This window comes from Leptodactylus fuscus, chromosome 3, assembly GCF_031893055.1.
Source record: "Leptodactylus fuscus isolate aLepFus1 chromosome 3, aLepFus1.hap2, whole genome shotgun sequence".
Lineage (NCBI taxonomy): Eukaryota > Metazoa > Chordata > Amphibia > Anura > Leptodactylidae > Leptodactylus > Leptodactylus fuscus.
Window position 1 is genome coordinate 219,187,890 of NC_134267.1, and position 24,189 is coordinate 219,212,078.

General features: G+C 41.0%; 1 protein-coding gene across 3 annotated transcripts in view; it reads right to left on the reverse strand.

The window, feature by feature from the left end:
- The window catches only part of KLHL29 (kelch like family member 29), a 748,452-nt gene that overhangs the window by 220,835 nt on the left and 503,428 nt on the right, over nucleotides 1-24,189 (reverse strand). For all 3 annotated transcript variants that reach the window (XR_012715345.1, XM_075269192.1, XM_075269191.1), the window contains exon 6: nucleotides 17,468-18,016. Coding sequence is in view for 2 of the 3 variants with exons in the window: in XM_075269192.1 (XP_075125293.1) it covers nucleotides 17,468-18,016 (549 nt within the window). In the remaining variant the exon portion in view is untranslated. The remainder of the gene's footprint in view (nucleotides 1-17,467; nucleotides 18,017-24,189) is intronic.

The window sequence follows — 24,189 nt, forward strand, 5'->3', positions numbered from 1 at the left end:
TCACTGCAACGGGGAATAGATTTAGTGTCCTATCAGAGTCAGACGGAGAAGCAGAACTAGACAGAGAACTCTCACGAATGATGGCGGAGTATGAGGAGGAGCCAGAGGGCGATCCCCCCACTAAGAGGAGACCCCACCGAGATGAGGGGCAGTCCGAATCAGACATGGAAACAGCTGGTCACCAGGACACCTCTGACTCTGACCTATGACAATGGGGCCCATCTCTCTGTTTCTCATATTCCTAGTTGTTCTGATGGCAGGTTTCTATCTTAAAGTTATCTCTAGTAATGTGAATAGCATCCGAGCAAGGAGGACAAGACACGCAGTGTATGAACATCTGAGATATCTTGATGCCGATGTCTATTTCTTACAAGAAACCCGTTTAAATACTTTAGGACTAATACGAGAAGCAGAGAGAGAATGGAAATCTGGCCCGTCCTTCTGGTCTCTGGCTGTGGAACCTTATGCCGGGGTTTCTATACTGTTTAACACCCCTGATGTCACCATACACAGATTCACTGAGGTTCTGATGGGGAGGTGCCTGGTTTTAGAAGTTACCATCCGAGGCAGAAGGCTCCGACTCATTAATATCTATGGTCCACCGCAGTCGGTGATTGAAAGGGCACGTCTGTTTGATGAAGTCAAGCAGTACTTGTTTACATCTGTTCCGGTAGTCATGGCAGGGGACTTCAATGCCACCATGTCATCCAGTGACAGACCTACTGGTAGGCCTCTCACCAGGGACTGCAAGGTCTTAAGCAGAATTATTTCACAGGCTGGTCTGTCTGATGTGTTTACTGAGGGTGGTAGGAAACCCAAATTCACTTACTCCTGCGCTGGTAGATGCAGTCGGATAGACTTAGCTCTGGTCAGTCCCGCTGAGTATGTTAGTGAGAAAAGTGAAAAGACAGTCCCTTATTCTGACCATCTGGCTTTGTATTTTTGCTTGGGCTCCACAAAACGCCCTGATATTGGGAGAGGCCTATGGAAGCTCAATTCCAGCCTCTTGGACGATGACTGTGTCCGGAGTTGTGTCCACTCTCTATTTCAGAACCAGCTTGAGAGAGTGGTGTTTTATGACAACATGGCAGACTGGTGGGAGGATGTCAAGGAGGAGATCAGATCCCTCTTAAGGAGACTGTCAGTTAAGAAGGGGAAGAGTAAGTATAGCCAGTATCTCAGGCTGCGGAAAGAATTAGAGTCACTCTATTCGGCGGGCGGGGATAACCAACAGAAGATTGACCGGCTGAAATCTGAGATCAGTCAGTATCAGTACCGCAGGTATACATCCCTGGTTCTTGAACGGGATTATGGGTCCTTAGGGGCTCCGGATCCTTTTGAGAATTGCAGGGAGCGGGTGGCAAATAAATCGGTCACAGGTCTCACTGACTCCCAGGGTGTTTTACAGGAGTCTCGGGAGGGTATCCTGGGGGTGGTGAGAACTTACTATGCTGACTTGTTTCAGAAGAAGGTTTTGGATAGAGAGAAGGTGGCTCAATTCTTGGAGGCAACTCCAGGTCCTGATACTAATGATTTGGACTTTTCTCCTTTGACAGCAGAGTTAACAGTGGAGGAGGTGAAAGAGGCCATAGATAAGTTACATCTGAAGAAGGCACCAGGTCCAGATGGGATTACAGCTGAGTTCTATAAGAAATTCCGAGACCTCTTGGCACCAATTCTCGTGGATGTATACAAAACTAGTCTAGAAAACCACCTGATGCCTCCATCCATGAGAGTGTCCTCCCTGATCCTGCTGTCTAAAGGTAAAGAGCCTAGTGACATCAAGAACTGGAGGCCGATTGCCCTCTTGAATGTCGATAGGAAGATTCTTGCAAAAATTCTGTTCTCTAGATTAGTTTGTTTGTCCTCGGCACTGTTGGCAGGCTCACAGTTTGGCACAGTTAAAGGGCGGAACATCTCTGGAGCAGTTATCTCGATAAGGGAGATGTTTGAGAGATGTAAAGCTCTGAGGTGTGGGAGATATGTTGTGAGTCTTGACCAGGCTAAGGCCTTTGACAGAGTAGACCATGAGTATCTATGGGCGACTTTGACAAAGTACGGTATTCCGGGACAATTTGTGGATTGGCTGAGAACTTTGTACCGTGAGGCGGAGAGCTTTCCTCTGATTAATGGTTGGCAGGGTGATGCTTTCAGGGTTGAGGCAGGGGTGAGACAAGGTTGCCCACTGAGTCCATTACTGTATGTGTTTGCCATAGACCCGTTTCTTAGGTCACTGCAGGAGTGTGATTTTCAGGGGGCGCCGGTCCCCCACTGCTTGCCCCTGAGAGTTGTTGCCTACGCGGATGATGTGACTGTGGTGATATCTGAGCCTCGTGAGGTGGAGATGTTGTCTGCAGCCATCAGAAGTTACTCAGAGGCCTCCGGGTCTCTTGTCAACCTTGAGAAGAGTCAAGCTCTCTGGACGGGTCATACTGGTCCTACATTTGATCTGCCGCAGTTTGCCCAGGCCTCCTCCTATATTAAGATCCTTGGGGTGAAATTCGGGAGGGATGATAATTGCAGACTAAATTGGGAAGAAAAGTTGGAATCCGGAAATGCAAAGGTTCAGCGATGGAAGAACTGGAGGCTGACCTATAGAGAAAGGGTTAAAATGTTGAAGACTTACCTGGTCCCTGTCTTCTTGTACGTCTCTGTTGTCTTTCCTTTGCCAGAATCTTTCTCCGCTAGGCTCTTTAGCCTGTTCTTCCAACTTTTGTGGGGGAACAGGTTGAACCCAGTAAAAAGAGGGATAACCTACCTACAGAGGAGAGAGGGTGGGCTGGATATGTTAAATCCAAGGGTGTTTTTTGACTCCATGTTTCTAAAAGTAAATTTTGGTTGCCTGGACTCAGATAACAGCTCCCTGTGGGTAAATAGTATCAGGGACTGGATATTGCCTTTTGCAGAATCCTGGGTGCGAGGCGGCAGCCTTAAGAGGGGTCGATCGACTCGTGACTACCTCCCCCAGTATCTGGACTATGGTATAAGGTGCCTGAAAAAATGGGGTATTGAAAAGACCTATCTGGTGAGTAAGACCAGGAGAGATCTATACACCAGGGTATGTAAGACCTTCTATTGTCTCCAGCCGGCATTGAGGGACTGTACATCTATAACCCTGCAGGATAGTCTGAGGCTCCTCACTGGTCTGAGGCTCCCTGCAAAGTTCTTTGACATTGCCTGGCTATCTCTGCATGGGAAACTTTTTGTAAGAGGCAACCTAAAACATCTCAGTGTGACAGATCGGGCATGTCCATTGGGTTGCCAGCAGGAGGAGACCATGGCACATTTTATATCAGAGTGCGGGGGAGGGCGAAAGATCTGGCAGGAAATATCCCGGAGGCTGAAAATTCCCCGATTACAATCACTCAAATACCCCGAAATCATATATGGCATCCCAACTAATATAGGTGACATTAACCGGGAGACCCTGTATATTATTATTACTGTCATCAAATATTATCACTGGCATACGAGGACCCAGGTGTCCCTACACAGAGAGCCCTTCCGTCATATGACCGCTGTCACATATATCATGTCTGAACTGAGGTGGATAAAGTCTCTGGAGGTCAGAAAAAAGTCTGATAATGTAAAATTGTGGAGAAATGTATATATCGATTGCTGAATATTCTGATAACACTGCAAATAAGTCTGTTCATTTATTTATGGATTTATTTTTTTTTTCCCCCTCTTTATCCTGCCAGCAATGGACTCTTAAGTTAAAGTGATTCTCATTTTTGTTATCTGACAGACATGTCTGATTTATGTTATATTATTATTATTATTATTAGTTATTAATTCTGCTGGAATGTAATGTATTTTTGTTTTGTTTTTACTAATAAAAATTACCTCCTATGTACAAGAATATAACTACTATAATACTGCTCCTATGTACCAGAATATAACTACTATAATACTACCTCCTATGTACAAGAATATAGCCACTATAATACTGCTCCTATGTACAAGAATATAATTACTATAATACTGCTCATATGTACAAGAATATAACTACTATAATACTGCTCCTATTTACAAGAATATAACTACTATAATACTGCTCCTATGTACAAGAATATAACTACTATAATACTGCTCCTATGTACAAGAATATAACTACTATAATACTGCTCCTATTTACAAGAATATAACTACTATAATACTGCTCCTATGTACACGAATATAACTACTATAATACTGCTCCTATGCACAAGAATATAACTACTATAATACTGTCTCCTATGTACAAGAATATAACTACTATAATACTACTCCTATGTACAAGAATATAACTACTATAATACTACTCCTATGTACAAGAATATAACTACTATAATACTGCTCCTATGTACAAGAATATAACTACTATAATACTGTCATCTATGTACAAGAATATAACTACTATAATACTGCTCCTATGTATAAGAATATAACTACTATAATACTGCTACTATGTACAAGAATATAACTACTATAATACTGCCTCCTATGTACAAGAATATAACTACTATAATACTACTCCTATGTACAAGAATATAACTACTATAATACTACCTCCTATGTACAAGAATATAACTACTATAATACTGCTTCTATGTACAAGAATATAACTACTATAATACTGCTCCTATGTACAAGAATATAACTACTATAATACTGCTCCTATGTACAAGAATATAACTACTATAATACTACTCCTATGTACAAGAATATAACTTCTATAATACTACCTCCTATGTACAAGAATATAACTACTATAATACTGCTCCTATGTATAAGAATATAACTACTATAATACTACCTCCTATGTACAAGAATATAAAAATTATAGTACTGCCCCCCTGTGGAGAGTACTAAGTATCCCAGTTGTGAGATCTGTTTGGCATTGCTCCTCATGTCTAGTTTTCTAGTCACTGCTGATATTGATATAGCGGTAGTTTTGGAGCGTTGCGGTGTATCATTTGTGTTCACTGTCTATAATACCGGGTTGATTTGAGTTTTCAGTCTCTTTTCCTTGCACGCTGTAAGTTGTTCTTTGGAGGGAAAGGTCTGGTATTATGAGAGCTGAATATGAAAATCCACACACTGATATTTCTGTACAAACCGTAGCCCGAGATATTTTTAAGATGGAACAACACAAATTGCATGTGAACCGTATATCACAAACAGCTTCCACCTACTGCAGTACTTAAGGATTAGCTTGCTCTGAAATTTAGAACAAGATAATCTTTTCCATTCTCTAGGCAATTTTAGCTGTCAGATGGAAGATAGAGGCAACCGAAATGTGTACCTGGGAATATCTCGTCTGCCGCAAAATGGAGAGACTGCAGGCTGCTACTGTAAACAGCCGGGAAAGCTCTTATATGGTAAATGGATAAATAATATACCGTACAGCGGGGTGAGGCCCTGCTCGCTACACGCCGTGCCTGGCAGCCATGTCCTCACAGGCCACGTCCTCTTCTCACAAATGCAGAGTTTGTTAATTTTTTTTCCCCAATGCATCTACAATGAAAATGCAAGGAAGTAGTTTTATCTATCACACCTCATCTGCTGCAGAACATCATAATACACACATCAGCTGCTGCAGAACATCATAATACACACCTCAGCTGCTGCAGAACATCATATTACACAACTCAGCTGCTGCAGAACATCATAATACATACCTCAGCTGCTGCAGAACCTCATAATACACCTCATCTGCTGCAGAACATCATAATACACACATCAGCTGCTGCAGAACATCATAATACACACCTCAGCTGCTGCAGAACATCATATTACACAACTCAGCTGCTGCAGAACATCATAATACACATCTCAGCTGCTGCAGAACATCATATTACACATCTCAGCTGCTGCAGAACATCATAATACACACCTCAGCTGCTGCAGAACCTCATAATACACCTCAGCTGCTGCAGAACATCATAATATACATGTCAGCTGCTGCAAAACATCATAATACACAGCTCAGCTGCTGCAGAATCTCATAATACACACCTCAGCTGCTGCAGAACATCATAATACAAACCTCAGCTGCTGTAGAACCTCATAATACATACCTCAGCTGCTGCAGAACATCATAATACACACCTCAGCTGCTGCAGAACATCATAATACATACCTCAGCTGCTGCAAAACATCATAATACAAACCTCAGCTGCTGCAGAACATCATAATACACACCTCAGCTGCTGCAGGACATCATATTACACACCTCAGCTGCTGCAGAATCTCATAATACACACCTCAGCTGCTGCAGAACATCAAACAACACACCTCAGCTGCTGCAGAACATCAAACAACACACCTCAGCTGCTGCAGAACATCATAATATACATGTCAGCTGCTGCAAAACATCATAATACACACCTCAGCTGCTGCAGAACCTCATAATACACACCTCAGCTGCTGCAAAACATCATAATACACAGCTCAGCTGCTGCAGAACATCATAATACAAACCTCAGCTGCTGTAGAATCTCATAATACATACCTCAGCTGCTGCAGAACCTCATAATACAAACCTCAGCTGCTGTAGAACCTCATAATACACACCTCAGCTGCTGCAGAACATCATAATACACACCTCAGCTGCTGCAGAACATCATAATACACACCTCAGCTGCTGCAGAACATCATAATACACACCTCAGCTGCTGCAGAACCTCATAATATACACCTCAGCTGCTGCAGACATCATAATATTCACCTCAGCTGCTGCAGAACATCATAATAGACACCTCAGTGGTTGCCACACACCATATTACGCACGTCAGTCGCTGTAGAACATCACTCTATATGTCACAGCTGCTGCAGAACCTCATAACAAACACCTCTGCTGCTGTACAACTGGGATGAGTTACATATCAACCAAATAAGAATGAAGAATCTCCCACCTGATCTGGATAATGCAGTTCTGCAGCAGCTGTGCTGCGTATCATAGGGATCATCTTACCCTTAGTATATGATAATTGTCTTACAAGTCATCTCGCAGTTCCTTGACCTGTGTACCAGCATTGGCCTTGTATCTTATTCTGGTGACAGAACTCTTTGGTGATTTCTTATACGCTTACCATTTTTGTATTACCTTTTTTAACCATTCCCTTGCTGGTGCGATTACTCTCATCATTCCTCTCTATGACCGCTCTCCGTTGCCTCGCCTGCTCCAGTGCCCCAACCTCCCAATATCCTGGTGACCTAAATGAGTGTGATCTTCTATGGACCTTCCGTGAACCCGACCCGTCTTCCATGAATTTCCTCTTTTTCCAATTATCCACGGGCAGTCCTTTATGGCCCCCGTCATATAATAAGCAATGGTTCCCTTGGAATAAATGGGCTTAGACGACTAGGACCGGGGGAGGGGGGAGAGTTCAGAGGGTAATTTACCCCATAGGGAGAGGGAATTGCTAGTAGTAATGACGGTGGATGGCTGATATCCCAAGGCTTCTATAGAGTTAATAGGATCCAGATGTGACACTCATGGAGCCAAGGCAGCCATGTTACAGATATAACATATATGAGAACTCGCCAGCAGTGGGACCATCAGTGACCGACACGTCTCACATATCCTATAAAGCAAAACTCCCAGTTTCGGAAGGATTCGGGTGCCGTGCCGGTTCTTGGGTATAATGGTACGGTCCAGGACAGTCCTCAAGCGTTATCTACTGATGTTATCTCTCTATTGAGCTCACCATTGTTGGTTATTGGGATTCATCTTGTATAAACGAAAATGGCCCCCGTGACATGCACTGCGGTCAATTATTACTGGCAGAATTCTGACCTAATATGTTCCTAGAGAATTTCAGGGAATACCTCTTTCTGCAAACGGCAACTTCTTACAATGAGGGAGCAGTATACTGTGTTAGAACCACAGAGGGGACATTGTATTGTGTTGGGGGCATAACCTCTTATGATACTGTATGTGGAGACTAAGGGAGCAATATACAGACATATGAAAAAGTTTGGGCACCCCTATTAATCTTAATCATTTTTTGTTCTAAATATTTTGGTGTTTGCAACAGCCATTTCAGTTTGATATATCTAATAACTGATGGACACAGTAATATTTCAGGATTGAAATGAGGTTTATTGTACTAACAGAAAATGTGCAATATGCATTAAACCAAAATTTGACCGGTGCAAAAGTATGGGCACCCTTATCATTTTATTGATTTGAATTCCCCTAACTACTTTTTACTGACTTACTGAAGCACAAAATTGGTTTTGTAACCTCAGTGAGCTTTGAACTTCATAGCCAGATGTATCCAATCATAAGAAAAGGTATTTAAGGTGGCCAATTGCAAGTTGATCTCCTATTTGAATCTCCTCTGAAGAGTGGCATCATGGGCTACTCAAAACAACTCTCAAATGATCTGAAAACAAAGATTGTTCAACATAGTTGTTCAGGGGAAGGATACAAAACGTTGTCTCAGAGATTTAACCTGTCAGTTTCCACTGTGAGGAACATAGTAAGGAAATGGAAGACCACAGGGACAGTTCTTGTTAAGCCCAGAAGTGGCAGGCCAAGAAAAATATCGGAAAGACAGAGAAGAAGAATGGTGAGAACAGTCAAGGACAATCCACAGACCACCTCCAAAGAGCTGCAGCATCATCTTGCTGCAGATGGTGTCACTGTGCATCGGTCAACTATACAGCGCACTTTGCACAAATAGAAGCTATATGGGAGAGTGATGAGAAAGAAGCCGTTTCTGCACGTACGCCACAAATAGAGTTGCCTGAGGTATGAAAAAGCACATTTGGACAAGGCAGCTTCATTTTGGAAACAAAAATTGAGTTGTTTGGTTATAAAAAAAAGGCGTTATGCATGGCGTCCAAAAAGAAACAGCATTCCAAGAAAAACACATGCTACCCACTGTAAAATTTGGTGGAGGTTCCATCATGCTTTGGGGCTGTGTGGCCAATGCCGGCATCGGGAATCTTATTAAAGTTGAGAGTCGCATGGATTCCACTCAGTATCAGCAGATTCTTGAGAATAATGTTCAAGAATCAGTGACGAAGTTGAAGTTACGCCGGGGATGGATATTTCAGCAAGACAATGATCCAAAACACCGCTCCAAATCCTCAGGCATTCATGCAGAGGAACAATTACAATGTTCTGGAATGGCCATCCCAGTCCCCAGACCTGAATATCATTGAACATCTGTGGGATGATTTGAAGCGGGCTGTCCATGCTCGGCGACCATCTAACTTAACTGAACTTGAATTGTTTGTCCAAAATACCTTTATCCAGGATCCAGGAACTGATTAAAAGCTACAGGAAGCGACTAGAGGCTGTTATCTTTGCAAAAGGAGGATCTACTAAATATTAATGTCACTTTTCTGTTGAGGTGCCCATACTTTTGCACCGGTCAAATTTTGGTTTAATGCATATTGCACATTTTCTGTTAGTACAATAAACCTCATTTCAATCCTGAAATATTACTGTGTCCATCAGTTATTAGATATATCAAACTGAAATGGCTGTTATAAACACCAAAATATTTAGAACTAAAAATGATTAAGATTAATAGGGGTGCCCAAACTTTTTAATAGGACTGTATTGTTTGGGGGCACAAAGGGACTGGGTGGGACTAAATGGGGCAAGGGTGGGGTTAGAAGTATGGTTTATTATATGTAAATTTGCAGCAGGATTTTTCCTTTTTTTGGTCTTCTGCTAGTTGGACGGTATGTTTAAAGGGTTTTCCTATATGTGATGTTGATGGTGGTCTGACCTCCGGTACCCCCATCAGCTGTTAGGTGAGTAGTGTGCAGCATTTGGGTGAGCACTGTGGCCTCTTCACTGGATACCAAACACAGAGCTGTTCATATGGTTAGGACTATGGTTGAAATTGCAGCTCAGCCCCATTCGCATGAATGGGACTGAACTGTAGCTGTTCCATGTGACCGATGGAACAGGTCTCTTCAAACAGCTGATTGGTAGGTGTCCTGAGTGTCACATATTGATGACTTATCTTAAGGATAGGTGATCATACCATGTAGTGTCCATGTCCTAGGAAAATGGAACAGATGACACATAGATGGTATCCGTGTGCCGTTCATGTTCTCCATGGATCCTATCAGTAGAATACACAGGACCAGCCTCAAAAATGGTCAGGAATAGGACCGGCCACGTACAGGGCTAGTACGTGGTTTATGTTTTTTGCGTTTTTAGCGTCATTTTTTTTGTGCCTTCCCTATAACATGGCCACCACAAGTTTCACAGCTCAGCTTTCCCTCAACCCTGAAAGGCAAATCGAATAAGTTTCATATTGATAATTTTCCTGATATGAAAGTTATAGACGGATGAGCCCAACGCTTATATCGACCACCAAATGACAGTATGGAAAGTAGCCGTAACGTTTGGAAGGCATCTTGTTTCGTCAATGACATTGTTAAGAGCGGGGTGAAGCGCAGCGCAGTGCGAGCGATGCAATCAGATGAGTGTCACATAGTGACTAATTATTATGGGGCTCGATGGTGTAAATATTACCATGGAGGCAGATCTAAAACTCATTTTCCCGGCTGTCCCTATGGATGGGGATCTGTGTTATTGTATTTTATGAGTTGGAGTCATTACTTCATGATCTCTCCTTCCCTTCAGGATTGCGGCAGCCTATTTCACAAATAATTAACGCCCTTGAAGCGGAGAATCGGCAGACTGACAGTCTCATTATTGCAACGTGCTCTAAAATATATTCTGAAGCAACGCTTCCCAACTTGTGTATGAGGCGCTCACTGTCTACGTGTCTAGAGGCTTTGCTTTGAAATCACACTGAAATCCCAGCGCTGTCACACTGTTCTGTGCTGTAAAAGTTACCATCTCCGGCACGTCGCTACTTATATCACCAGCCTCGCTGCTCATGGCGGTAACACAATCCAGCACAGAACCATGAAGCCTCCGTCTATTCCTAATACATGCTAATCAGCGAAAACTATTAGACTCTTAAAGTGCACCTTACTCGACTATCAGGACACAGGGAGAGCCAAAAATCACAGAAAAGAACAAGGTGCATGGAAAAGATGAATATTCTACAGCCATGATATTGTAAAAGGTTACAAAAGAAGAAAAAATCTGATAATAGTTCATAAAAACTACCATATGGTGTCTGAATAATACTGTCATATAGTGCCCAAACAACAACTTCATACCAGTAAAGAGTGCCTAAATTATGGCACCAGACAGTACATAAAGAATACTGTCATACAGTGCCCAAAGAACAACTTCAATCCAGTAAAGAGTGCCTAAGTTATGGCACCAGACAGTACATAAATAATACTGTCATACAGTGCCCAAACAACAACTTCATAACAGTAAAGAGTGCCTAAATTATGGCACTAGACTGTACATAAATAATACTGTCATACAGTGCCCAAAGAACAACTTCAATCCAGGAAGGATTGCCTAAATTATGGTACAAGACAGTACATAAAGAATACTGTCATACAGTGCCCAAAGAACAACTTCATACCAGTAAAGAGTGCCTAAGTTATGGCACCAGACAGTACATAAATAATACTGTCATACAGTGCCCAAACAACAACTTCATACCAGTAAAAAGTGCCTAAATTATGGCACTAGACAGTACATAAATAATACTGTCATACAGTGCCCAAACAACAACTTCAATCCAGTAAAGAGTGCCTAAGTTATGGCACCAGACAGTACATAAATAATACTGTCATACAGTGCCCAAACAAGAATTTCATATATCAAACTAATAAAACCGCCAGATGATGCATATATAATGCTGTCATACATGTCCACAACAATATGATACAGTATATCAAACCAATGAAAGTATTAGATGATGGATGTCTAATATTAACAAAGAGAGCCTTAAAAGTATAAGCAATGAGTGCCTATATTATTTCACCATATAGTACACAAATAATAGAGTTGGTGGCCAAATAATCAATTCCATATATTAATACTGCCAAATAGTTCCTAAAATTACAAGCAAACAGAGCCTAAATTAGGAGACTATATAGTACACACATAATACAATGCCCAAATAAGAATTATATATATCAGACCAATAAAAGTACTAGATGATAGATATCTAATATTGCCAAAGAGGGCCTAAAAATGACCAGCAATGAGTGCCTAGATTATATCTCCATATAGAACACAAATAATACAGGCATATAGTACATACGGTAAATAATACAGTCATACAGTATCCAAAAAACAATTTCGTATCTCACACCAACAATATCAATAGATATAAAAATTACTAGTAAAGAGTTCCTAAATTATGGCACCATACAGTACATAAATAAAACGGTCATACTGTACCCAAATGAAAATTTCTTATATCACACTAACAATTTTGCTAGACGGTGGCTGTATATTACTGCCATACATTGCCTGAAAGTTACCAGTAAAGAGTGCCTACATTATGACTCCATACGGTATATAAATAATACTGTAATACAGTGACCAAATAACAATTTTGTATATCAAACTAATAAAATCGTTAAATGGTGGGTATGTGATACTGCCAAAGAGAGGCTAAAAGTGCGTCTAAAATAAAAATTCAGTCACGTTTGCAAGTAGCCTTGGTTAGAGATTTTTTAGCCTTCCTCAACTGCTGCAGGACATCATAAAAAACAATAAAGATTTCCTAAATGATGACACCATATCGTGCACAAATTATACTGTTATATAGTGCGCAACCAACAATTTAATATATCAAACCAATCAAATCACAAGACAGCTGTATAATACTGCCGAAGATTAACTAACAATCACCTGTATAGATTGCCTAAATTATGACACCATACAATATAAAATAATACAGCCATACAGTGCTGAAATAACAAGTTCATATATTATACCCATTAAATATTATTCCTTATATATTTCACAGACTCCAGGGTGAGAAGATATAACGCAGATGAGTCAGGGTAAGGGGTCGCTGTCATGCGCAGCCTCCGCCCCTCACATTAGGGAACGCAGTTATTGAGCAGTTGTTATAATGCATCACTAATGGTGTACTACCGAGGTCTTGTCCTCCATATCAAGCCTTGAGGGGACTCCAAAGTAAACATGCGACAAGGTCAATCCGGACATTCAATTCCGATAGAAAAGTAGATATGTTAAAACACACTTGATAAATAAGGAAAATCCAACAGCGCCCCCTATGGGCAGTCAGATAAGATGCAGGCGGGTAAATGGTAATAATGGGGTGTGATGCGAGGACCCCGAATATGCAGGAATCTATGGAATCTGCTGCTTGTTCTTACAAATGTGTCTGTAGTATCATATCAAATTTAAAGGGGCTCTCCAGAAAAAGCTTACACAATAGTGAAACATTATTAACCCATCGTTGCCAGATTTCTGCTATAGATTGGTGTAACTGTGGCCCCCCTGACATAAGTAATACCATTGTTGATCATGTCACCTCCAATGTATGACACAAGGAGCCAGATCTTTTTATATTTTTTAAAAAATGCCCCATGTAAATCAGTATGTCTTTGGAATACGGGATGGAAATCCATGCAAACATGGGGAGAACATATAAACTCCTTGCAGATGGTTTTATGCCCTTGGCGGGTTTTGAACACCAGGACTCCAGCGCTGCAAGGCTGCAGTGCTAACCATTGAGCCACCATGTGGCCCCCGAGGAGCCAGATTTTATGTCACACTTCATCTCCCTAGACCCCATATTACAAATTTTTCCCCCAAAATTAATATCTGAGCTATCTGATCTTCTATGGTATCTAGAGTTGTTCACCTACCCCAGTTGGTGGGCCGGGGGCCAATGCTGTGGCAAAAAGGATGCAAAAAATATTCTCTGTGATGTGAATGGACTCTAACCGATACTGGGCAACTTTTTGCCTTCTGGAAGATGCCCAGTACCCACCATGGTTTTTGGGGTTCCAAGAGTCTGAGGAGCCTGCCGGACAATTCAGGAGAGTTGACAGGTACAGTATGGATTAACCCCAGTTATAGAGGATTACGACCCGTCTCTCTTACAAAGGGATTGCATGATTTAGGTTCTCCAGAAGCACATGGTATGAAGCATTGATGGACTGATCCACCAAAGTACCAGAGGACCCTCCGGTGGGCCCAGGATCTAAAAAACTTGTCCAGAAAAAGACATCCAACTTTGAAAGCTTCTACAGTCTATCTTCTAGTGGCCCCAGAATCATTTTACCTTGTAGGCCCAAAGAACCTCAGTCCAATACTGGTTTGAAGGCATGAACCAATAGGGAACCCATTTTCGTACCTTGGCCATATAGTGTATACCAACAACTCCCAACAAAGCCACCAGGGGGCTGTGACACTGTGGATGAGAAGCTGACCAGACGCCTTCACGCAACTTTGTCTGCGTCCTTGGAATGTTTTTCTGTCTTCTGGTAAAAATTACTTGGGGTGACCAAGGGAAATTTGTCCAGAGTCTGAACATTGATCTGCACTCTAGGTATGCGGTACAAATATAAACCTCCGTTCTTAATATAATCTATTACTACATATAGCAACAAAGAGGGTGGCGAATCTCAATGTACGAAATAATTAACAAAGCTTCGCGACACATGAATTCCAATCTCCCGGCCGCACTTACAATAGCGTGATAATTAACCAGTCTACCCGCTTGCACTCGGCATTAAATGAAATTGTCACCCATCTGAGAAGACAACATGACCTGTTGCAAATGAAAAATTTGAGAAAATTTCCATGTTCTTGGAGGGGGGGAAGGGGGGCGAGCAAAGGTTAATAATGAACGCACAGTACATTTTCACATGCAAATGAGTACGGCCCCCCCTTTGGTAGGGCCGGCAGATCTGTAATTAAAGAAAACAAATGCAGAATTTTAAGCAAGCGCGCTAATGAACTCTAAAAATATCTGTTTCCACTCGCCAGCGATAGGCCCGCGCTCGCTCTCCTTGCTGGACATCAGACAATAATTGCTCGTGAACTTTGCCAAGACTTGCGTGTTAAGCCAGACAATGAAATTGAAAGACTCGGGGATTTAATGAGATGGAACCTCCGGCCCTTTTCAAAAAGATCTTATTATAATGCAAGGCGAGCTCTCGAGAGAAGAAAGGACGGCAGTCGGTGTGAGTGGTCTAAGTACCACACGAGTGATGGCATTCTGTACTCAAGAGCCTACCATGCTCTCATGCTCACGTCTTTTCACAGAAGAAGCAGTCTCGATGGATAACGGTTCGGCTTAGACAAAGAAGGAGTCTGAGAATCAATGGGAATTAAATATCCACCTCGGCATGACAGTGTGTGCTCCAAGGAAGGGACTCTACGTATTTGGAAGGGCGTGTCTAGATTGCGGGGTCAGTTATAGAGTAATGTACTAGACTGCTCTCTTGGGAGACAGGAAAATGAGTAGAGGGGGCTAAATAGTAAAGACAAAAAGAGTAGGTCCCGCTTTTAATGCCTACTTTGCCCCCCATACTGTCCCAGGTCTACTCTATATGTTTGGGGGTTGAGTATTTTAAATTTCAATTTCTGATCCTTTAATTCTTAGGGAAGAGAAGTCGCTGCCAAAAGTATCTTGCTTTACTCTCCCCATTGACATAAACGGTTGCATGTGTATCGGGGAGGTCAAGAGGAGCAGCCAAATTATCTGTGGTGGGGTCTTCTACTGAGAATTTTTTTTTTTATTTGAGAAAAGATGGAGCCTTTCACTAGTTCATAACGTCTCTAAGAAACGGGAGAAAGGTCACTCTGAAAAGGTGTTCCTCGTCCAAATCTGTATCAGCCCCCACCCCCGACTATAATATATTGGTTCCCTCATATATGGAAGAGATGTGGCCCCTAAGGCTCCTGGACCTGGGTGTAAATACTCTATTTATCAAATCTACTCCAAGTTTTGAACCTTCTGCTCCTCAGACTTCCAGAAACACTTGATGGACTTGGAGACTAGGAATATAATTACCTTATATAATATATAGCTTATATTTAGGGTAAACCTCTCTGGACAAAGACCAATTATTGATTTAACCAATAGTGTGACTGGTTAGGACTCCCTTGATTGCAGAAGGTTTGCCCAAAAGAAGACTGTGCTAGAGCCGACTGATAATAACGTAGTGTTCTTTTGGGCAAACCTTCTGCAATCGAGCCGGTCACACTATTGGACAATTGTGTTGACTGCTGCTGGTATTCAACCCAACTAAAAATTTGGGACAGTCCCCCTAATTGGAGACTCCCTTAACGGACTATACCAACTGCTCCATTGATCCTCTCAGTGCACAAATTGCCTTAATTAAATTATTGATTTAGGGACAGGAACTGAATCACATGGTCTAGATTGGGAAACAATGATCTAAGCATGTAAAAAAAGTTGGGTTAAAAATGGACTAGGTGAGGGAAATTCCTGTTACTTTTTGATGTTGGTCATGAGACAACAGGGCCCATTATATTTTGTGCCGTGGGGCCCCGTGATTACTAGTTAAAACTTTTCCTAGGTCACAATGAATATACTGTATCTACCCAGTAGCCTGCATACATGTAATATGGCACTTTTTCGGAGAGCACACAACTTTACGGACCACCCTGCTCCATTTTACTGCATATCTATCTTCACAAGGACTTATGTTGACTTTGGATTCTGCTTTTTACTTCTCCCCTTCCCCATAAATTTTGCTAAGGCTTTTACGTTGTACCCTCACGGCCATAAATATATGATCCCCGATGGAGCGTTGTTATAGGCATCCCTCACAAGGGCTATCCTGCGGTGAAAATAAAACCTGATCTACAGTCCCAGTCATCTTCTTTGTTGTCTTAGAGTTACCCACCGAGACGACGGTGGGGGGGAGTGGTCATAAATCAGGAGTAGATGAGATTCTCGTTAAAGCAAATTTAATTCCGGGAGAATCTGTCGAGTCATGCGAAATATAAAGGAGACTTTTGTATTATGTATTTGGACTGCGGACTTGTTAGCGTCACGGCGAGCCTCCAGCCCTTGTTTCGCTGCTTGTTCTGGAAAAGGCACGTTTGCAGATCATGCATTATTTAAAAAGGCCGGAGCTCGGGGACCTAAGCATCACTTTAGATGAAAACAAAAAAAACAACAAAAAAAACGGGGGCCTCGCTTCTCAACCGCGAACTGATGCATTTCAGCGGGATACTCAGAGAGGGCACGTCAGCTCCTTCTATATAAATCAGACTGCAGGAATTCTACTCAACCATTTTCTGGCAAACTCAGTAGGTGTCACCGGGAAATGAGAAGAAATCCGTGTTTTGTTTTACGTCTGGAGAATTGCTTTCTCTTTTTTTTATCTTTTATTTTTTTGCGCGTGTTCATATTTAATTCATAACCGCTTCTGCAAGGCCACAGAAGAAGAAAGTGATGGAGGGCTCCTAGCTTACACACGTCAGGGATGAAAGATCTTCTTCTGTGACCTTCGCTTGAGCCTGCAACTCGGTGTCAATCGCACATCACACGGTGTTCAACCAGGATTAGATCAATAGGAAGAAAAGAGAGGAAGCGGCATGACGGCTTACCTTTAGGATACCAAGGATCTGTGAATTCATACTTTCCCATTCCAATTGTTCGGAGCATCTGGACACCATTGGGGTTTTCGGTGGTTATGGGTTGGCTGTGAGGAAGTTGAGGTGGGGTCTGACCGTTTGTAGCCGGCACACTGTTAGGAAGCGCTGCAGAAGGTAGGGCAGGTGGTGGCGGAGGAAGAATGGGACACGTCATGTGACCGTTGCCTATAGCCGTGTGTCCGGGATGAGGCACCTGACCGACGCCGGTCAAGGAGGACATAGCTATCGGTTGACTGTGTCTGTACATCGTTTGGCTCTGTAGGTTCACCACCATGTTGCTCAGAGGTTGCGCAGGTTGCTGGTGCTGTTGGAGTTGGTAGTGAGCTGTCATGAGTGGTAGTTGTGGGGCGACGTGAGGAGGGATGGTGGGGGTGACGCCTATGATGGGAGCTTGAACGTTGGCCGCTTGGCTGTATATAGGAGGCTGGGTCATTCCATAAGTATGAGCTATAAGCGATGCCTGGGTTCCTGCAGAGTTGGTTGTTACCCATGGAGGGGTTGCTGGAGAAAAAAAAATTAAGAATCATTAAGGATTATGATAAATGTTACTTTCTACAAGTTTTAGGATATATGGTTAAATTTTGAAGAAGATACAGCGTGGCCCATAATGACAAGGGGACCTCTAAGATAGGTGACCCATTAGGATGCACATGGTGAACTAGGCGCCTCAGTGGTCTTTGCAATGGCTACAAATCTTAATCATTTTTGATCACTGTATGTGGGCATTGATGGTTTCATTTGAGTGCTATATGGCGGCATTATTTGGTCACTGTATATTGGTATTATTAGGTGATTGTGTTATTTGAGTACTATATGTTGGTAAGATTTGAGCACCGTATGTTGGGATTATTTGGTTATGATTATTTGGTCACTGTATATTAGTATTATTTGGTCATTGTATGTTGACATTATTTGAGTACTATAGGTTGGTAGTATTTCAGCACTGTATGTTGGGACAATTTGGTTACTATATACTGGTATTATTTGAGCACTGTATGTTGGCATTATTTGGTCAATATAAGCGCGAGTTCACACAGAGTTTACGGGCGTGCATTCTGGCACGTATACATGTGTCAGAATGTGATCACTCAAAAGAGATCCCATTCATTGCAATGTATTGTTACCGGCGTATAACGCGCATAATTTTGCGCACACAAAAATTACATGCGCTAAATTACGCGCGTTATACGCCCGTAATGATACATTGAAATGAATGGGATCTGTTTTGAGCGCTCACGTGTATACGTGCCAGAATGCGTGCCTGTAAACTCCGTGTGAACCCTTAATTGGAATTATTTGAGCACAGTAAGTGGGTAGTATGTGAGCAATGTATGTTGGTATTATTTAATCACTATATATTGGCATTATGTGAGCACAGTATGTGGGTGTTATTTGAGCACAGTATGTAGTTATTATTTGAGCACAGTATGTGGGTATTATTTGAGTACAGTATGTGGGTATTATTTGAGTACAGTATGTGGGTATTATTTGAGTACAGTATGTGGGTATTATTTGAGCACAGTATGTGAGTATTATTTGAACACATTATGTGGGTATTATTTGAGCACAGTATGTGAGTATTATTTGAGCACAGTATGTGGGTCTTATTTGAGCACAGTATGTGGGTATTATTTGAGCACAGTATGTGGGTATTATTTGAGCACAGTATGTGAGTATTATTTGAGCACAGTATGTGGGTCTTATTTGAGCACAGTATGTGGGTATTATTTGAGCACAGTATGTGGGTATTATTTGAGCACAGTATGTGAGTATTATTTGAGCACAGTATGTGGGTATTATTTGAGCACAGTATGTGGGTATTATTTGAGCACAGTATGAGGGTATTTGAGCACAGTATGTGGGTATTATTTGAGCACAGTATGTGGGTCTTATTTGAGCACAGTATGTGGGTATTATTTGAGCACAGTATGTGGGTATTATTTGAGCACAGTATGTGAGTATTATTTGAGCACAGTATGTGGGTATTATTTGAGCACAGTATGTGAGTATTATTTGAGCACAGTATGTGGGTATTATTTGAGCACAGTATGTGGGTATTATTTGAGCACAGTATGAGGGTATTTGAGCACAGTATGTGGGTATTATTTGAGCACAGTATGTAGTTATTATTTGAGTACAGTATGTGGGTATTATGTGAGCACAGTATGTGGGTATTATTTGATCACTATATATTAGCATTATGTGAGCACAGTATGTGGGTATTATTTGAGTACAGTATGTGGGTATTATTTGAGCACAGTAAGTGGATAGTATTTGAGCACAGTATGTGGGTATTATTTGAGCACAGTATGTGGGTATTATTTGAGCACAGTATGTGGGTATTATTTGAGCACAGTATGTGGGTATTATTTGAGCACAGTATGTGGGTATTATTTGAGCACAGTATGTAGGTATTATTTGAGCACAGTATGTGGGTATTATTTGAGCACTGTGTATTGGTATTTACTTAGTAACTGTGTCACCTGGTAATTTTGCAGCATATGGTGTATGGTGTAGTTTCTTGTAAATTTCAGGCCTTATCACACACCCAAAGCTTGGGCATCAGGTTTCTATCCTCAGTATCATCTCATCTGCTGTTGTGAAACATCTATTGACACTCCGGATTATGTCTGCATTTATGAATGTGTTCTGTACTGTATAATATGCCATTTTGTTCTGTATCTTGGGTATCGGCCTTCTGTACTGTACACGATGGACTCGCAACCCACTCCAAGAGGATTTAACATTAGTCTCCTGGCACAGCCAGCTTATTTTTGTACATCAGGATCACTCCAGCCTATCTACCAAGGACACATTCACGGTATTATAATCATTTATACAGCAGGCATAAAAAAAGAGCTCCACCTTAAAGGGGTACTCCACGATTTTTGTTTTACTTGAATAAAGTGTTGTTAGAGGCGTGTCTGACAACAAACTTGTCGACTGTTGTCAATAGAAGCCAGCAGAACTGTGATTACTACAGTCAAAATGGTTAATTCACAAATGAGCTAGGTTAGGGGTTAAGGGAAGGTTACACGTGTCTGCTGGAGTTTCCCTTTAACTAATCAGAAGACTATAGAACAATTTAGGGCCCTCTTTATTGAACTGTAAAATTGACCATATGGGTTTTAACCCAGATTTTCTACTATCCCATATTGTTAAGAAACCTAAGGGAAGCGTTTCCCTTAAAGGGGTTTTCCAAGAATTACAGCAGATGTGACCCGGGCCTAAGGCCTATCACTGACCTCAGTGGTCACTGGAGGGACCAACATCAGTGTGTCCCGACAGTGGAAGAAAAGGCAATATGGACTCTAAGGGATAGCTCAGTATGACTTTTTTTTTGTCTTACACCCACCCTCACTGCCCCTGAATTCGCTATAATTCCTCGACCACCCCTTTTAAGAGGTTTCCATCTGGAAAAACAGATTTTTTTTAAAAAATGGTAAGAATAGCATCAAAAAGTCATAATTTTCTGCTAGTTTCTACTTTCTGTTCCCTCTTGACATACAGGAAGTGATTGCTCAGCCAATCACGGTCTGACGCTGGTGATCACTACAACCAGTGATTGGCTGAGTGATCACTTCCTGTGTGTCGAGAGGAACCAGGAAGTGAGGTAGAGAGCACTAGGACCCAGGAAGCCTCAGAACTGGCAAAATGGAGCATCAGCGAAGTGAATATCACTTCTTTTGTTTATTTTTATTAACAATAATTTTACCATCTGGACAATCCCTTCAAGTTAAACTTGACTGCAACTCCTATGCAATAAAATTCTGTGTTCCGGGGAGATAGAGATGTAGGTGTTACATGTAATCCAGGAGCTTTCTGGCTGTGTCTGACAGTATACCGAGCTTTAATTAGAAATGGAATCAAATTGCGGGAGCAAACAGGAGAATGGGACTTTCTGCGAAATGAAGCGTCTGTGTGTGGTGACAGCGGAATGACACAACATAATGACACAAAGCCAGGTCCCTGCAAGAGGGAATCTGTGCAATAACACCCCGCTCCTCGCTCATTACTCTGGATTTATGTCCTAGGACTTGATGTATTCTACAAACACATATCTCCTGAAATCCTGCAGAGGAACACATAGTACCCTGTCCCCCGCCCCCCCACAATGATGGCAGAGAGGCTCCTGGTCATGTCACTCATAATCACTGAGCTGCTATTTCGGGGAAAGCCTCAGCTACCGGCAGCACAGAAGCGCTCATTAATAATGCACCAATTACCATAATGACTAGCCTATATAATTATATACTGGATGTGTACTGCGCCCTTCTATGCCAAGGAATTCAGCACAGAAACATGACGACACTTTTAGTGTAGGTTCGGAATATAAAGGGGGGCTCTGCCTAAATAAAGAGAAGATTAGTCAATGGCATGGCTAGCAACATCGTAATATAATCTTATAAGGTTTTTAAGGAGATGGGTTAGAATTGTCAAGTCTTGGCTGTTATTCAAGTCTATCTATCTATCTATCTATCTATCTATCTATCATATCTATCTATTTTCTATCTATCATCTATCTATCTATCTATCTATCTATCTATCTATCTATCTATCAATCATATCTATCTATCTATCTATCTATCTATCTATCATATCTATCTATTTTCTATCTATCTGTCTGTCTATCTATCTAGCTATCTATTATCTATCTATCTATCTATCTATCTATCTATCTATCTATCTATCTATCATCTATCTATCAATCATCTATCTATCTATCTATCTATCTATCTATCTATCTCCTATCTATCTATCTATCTATCTATCTATCTATCTCCTATCTATCTATCTATCTATCTATCTATCTATCTATCTATCAATCATCTATCTATCTATCTATTATCTATCTATCTTCTATCTATCTATCTATCTATCTATCTATCTATCTATCTATCTATCATCTGTCTATCATCTATCTATCTATCTATCATCTATCTATCTATCTATCTATCAATCATTTATCTATCTATCTATCTATCTATCTATCTATCAATCATTTATCTATCTATCTATTATCTATCTATCTATCTTCTATCTATCTATCTATCTATCTATCTATCTATCTATCTATCTATCTACCATCTATCTATCTATCAATCATTTATCTATCTATCTATCAATCAATCATCTATCTATTATCTATCTATCTATCTATCTATCTATCTATCTATCTATCTATCATCTATCTATCTATCTCCTATCTATCTATCTATCTATCTATCTATCTATCTATCTATCTATCTATCTATCATCTATCTATCAATCATCTATCTATCTCCTATCTATCTATCTATCTATCTATCTATCTATCTATCTATCATCTATCTATCTATCTATCAATCATTTATCTATCTATCTATCTATCTATCTATCTATCTATCTATCTATTATCTATCTATCTTCTATCTATCTATCTATCTATCTATCTATCTATCTATCATCTATCTATCTATCTATCTATCTATCAATTATCTATCTATCTATCTATCTATCTATCTATCTATCATCTATCTATCTATCTATCTCCTATCTATCTATCTATCTATCTATCTATCTATCTATCATCTATCTATCTATCTATCTATCTATCTATCTATCCATCTCCTATCTATCTATCTATCTATCTATCTATCTATCTATCTATCTATCTATCTATCTCCTATCTATCTATCTATCTATCTATCTCCTATCTACCTATATATCTCTATCTATCTATGGAATTAAAAAAAAAAGAAATAAAAAAGAACAAAAAAATTCAAATTTTGCGAGAACACATATAAAAGTAAAAAAAATAATAAGTAAAACACAAACACATTAGGTTTTCCTGAATCCATAAACCCCCGGTCTAGAAATGTTTTAATAAATCATCCAATACTGTAAATGGTGCAATGGAAAAAAAAAATCAAAAGAGCAGAACCGCAGTTTTTTTCACTTTTTCACCCCTATTAAAAATGTTAATTTTAATTACAATTTAAATTTTAATTAAAAGCAATCAAAGCAATAGACATTCCCCAAACTAGTATGACTAACCATTAGAGATGAGCGAACAGTGTTCTATCGAACACATGTTCGATCGGATATCAGGGTGTTCGCCATGTTCGAATCAAATCGAACACCGCGTGGTAAAGTGCGCCAAAATTCGATTCCCCTCCCACCTTCCCTGGCGCCTTTTTTGCACCAATAACAGCGCAGGGGAGGTGGGACAGGAACTACGACACCGGGGGCATTGAAAAAAATTGGAAAAAGTCATTGGCTGCCGAAATCAGGTGACCTCCATTTTAGACGAATAGTGGATTTCAAATCCGGGTCATATGAGAATGTGAACTTTGTGACTATGAGACAGCGATAGCTGTACAGGCAGGGATAGCTAGGGATAACCTTTATTTAGGGGGGAATGTTATTAAAAATAACTTTTTGGGGCTCTATCGGGTGTGTAATTGTGATTTTTGTGAGATAAACTTTTTCCCATAGGGATGCATTGGCCAGCGCTGATTGGCCGAATTCCGTACTCTGGCCAATCAGTGCTGGCCAATGCATTCTATTAGCTTGATGAAGCAGAGTGTGCACAAGGGTTCAAGCGCACCCTCGGCTCTGATGTAGCAGAGCCGAGGCTGCACAAGGGTTCAAGCGCACCCTCGGCTCTGATGTAGGAGAGCCGAGGGTGCACT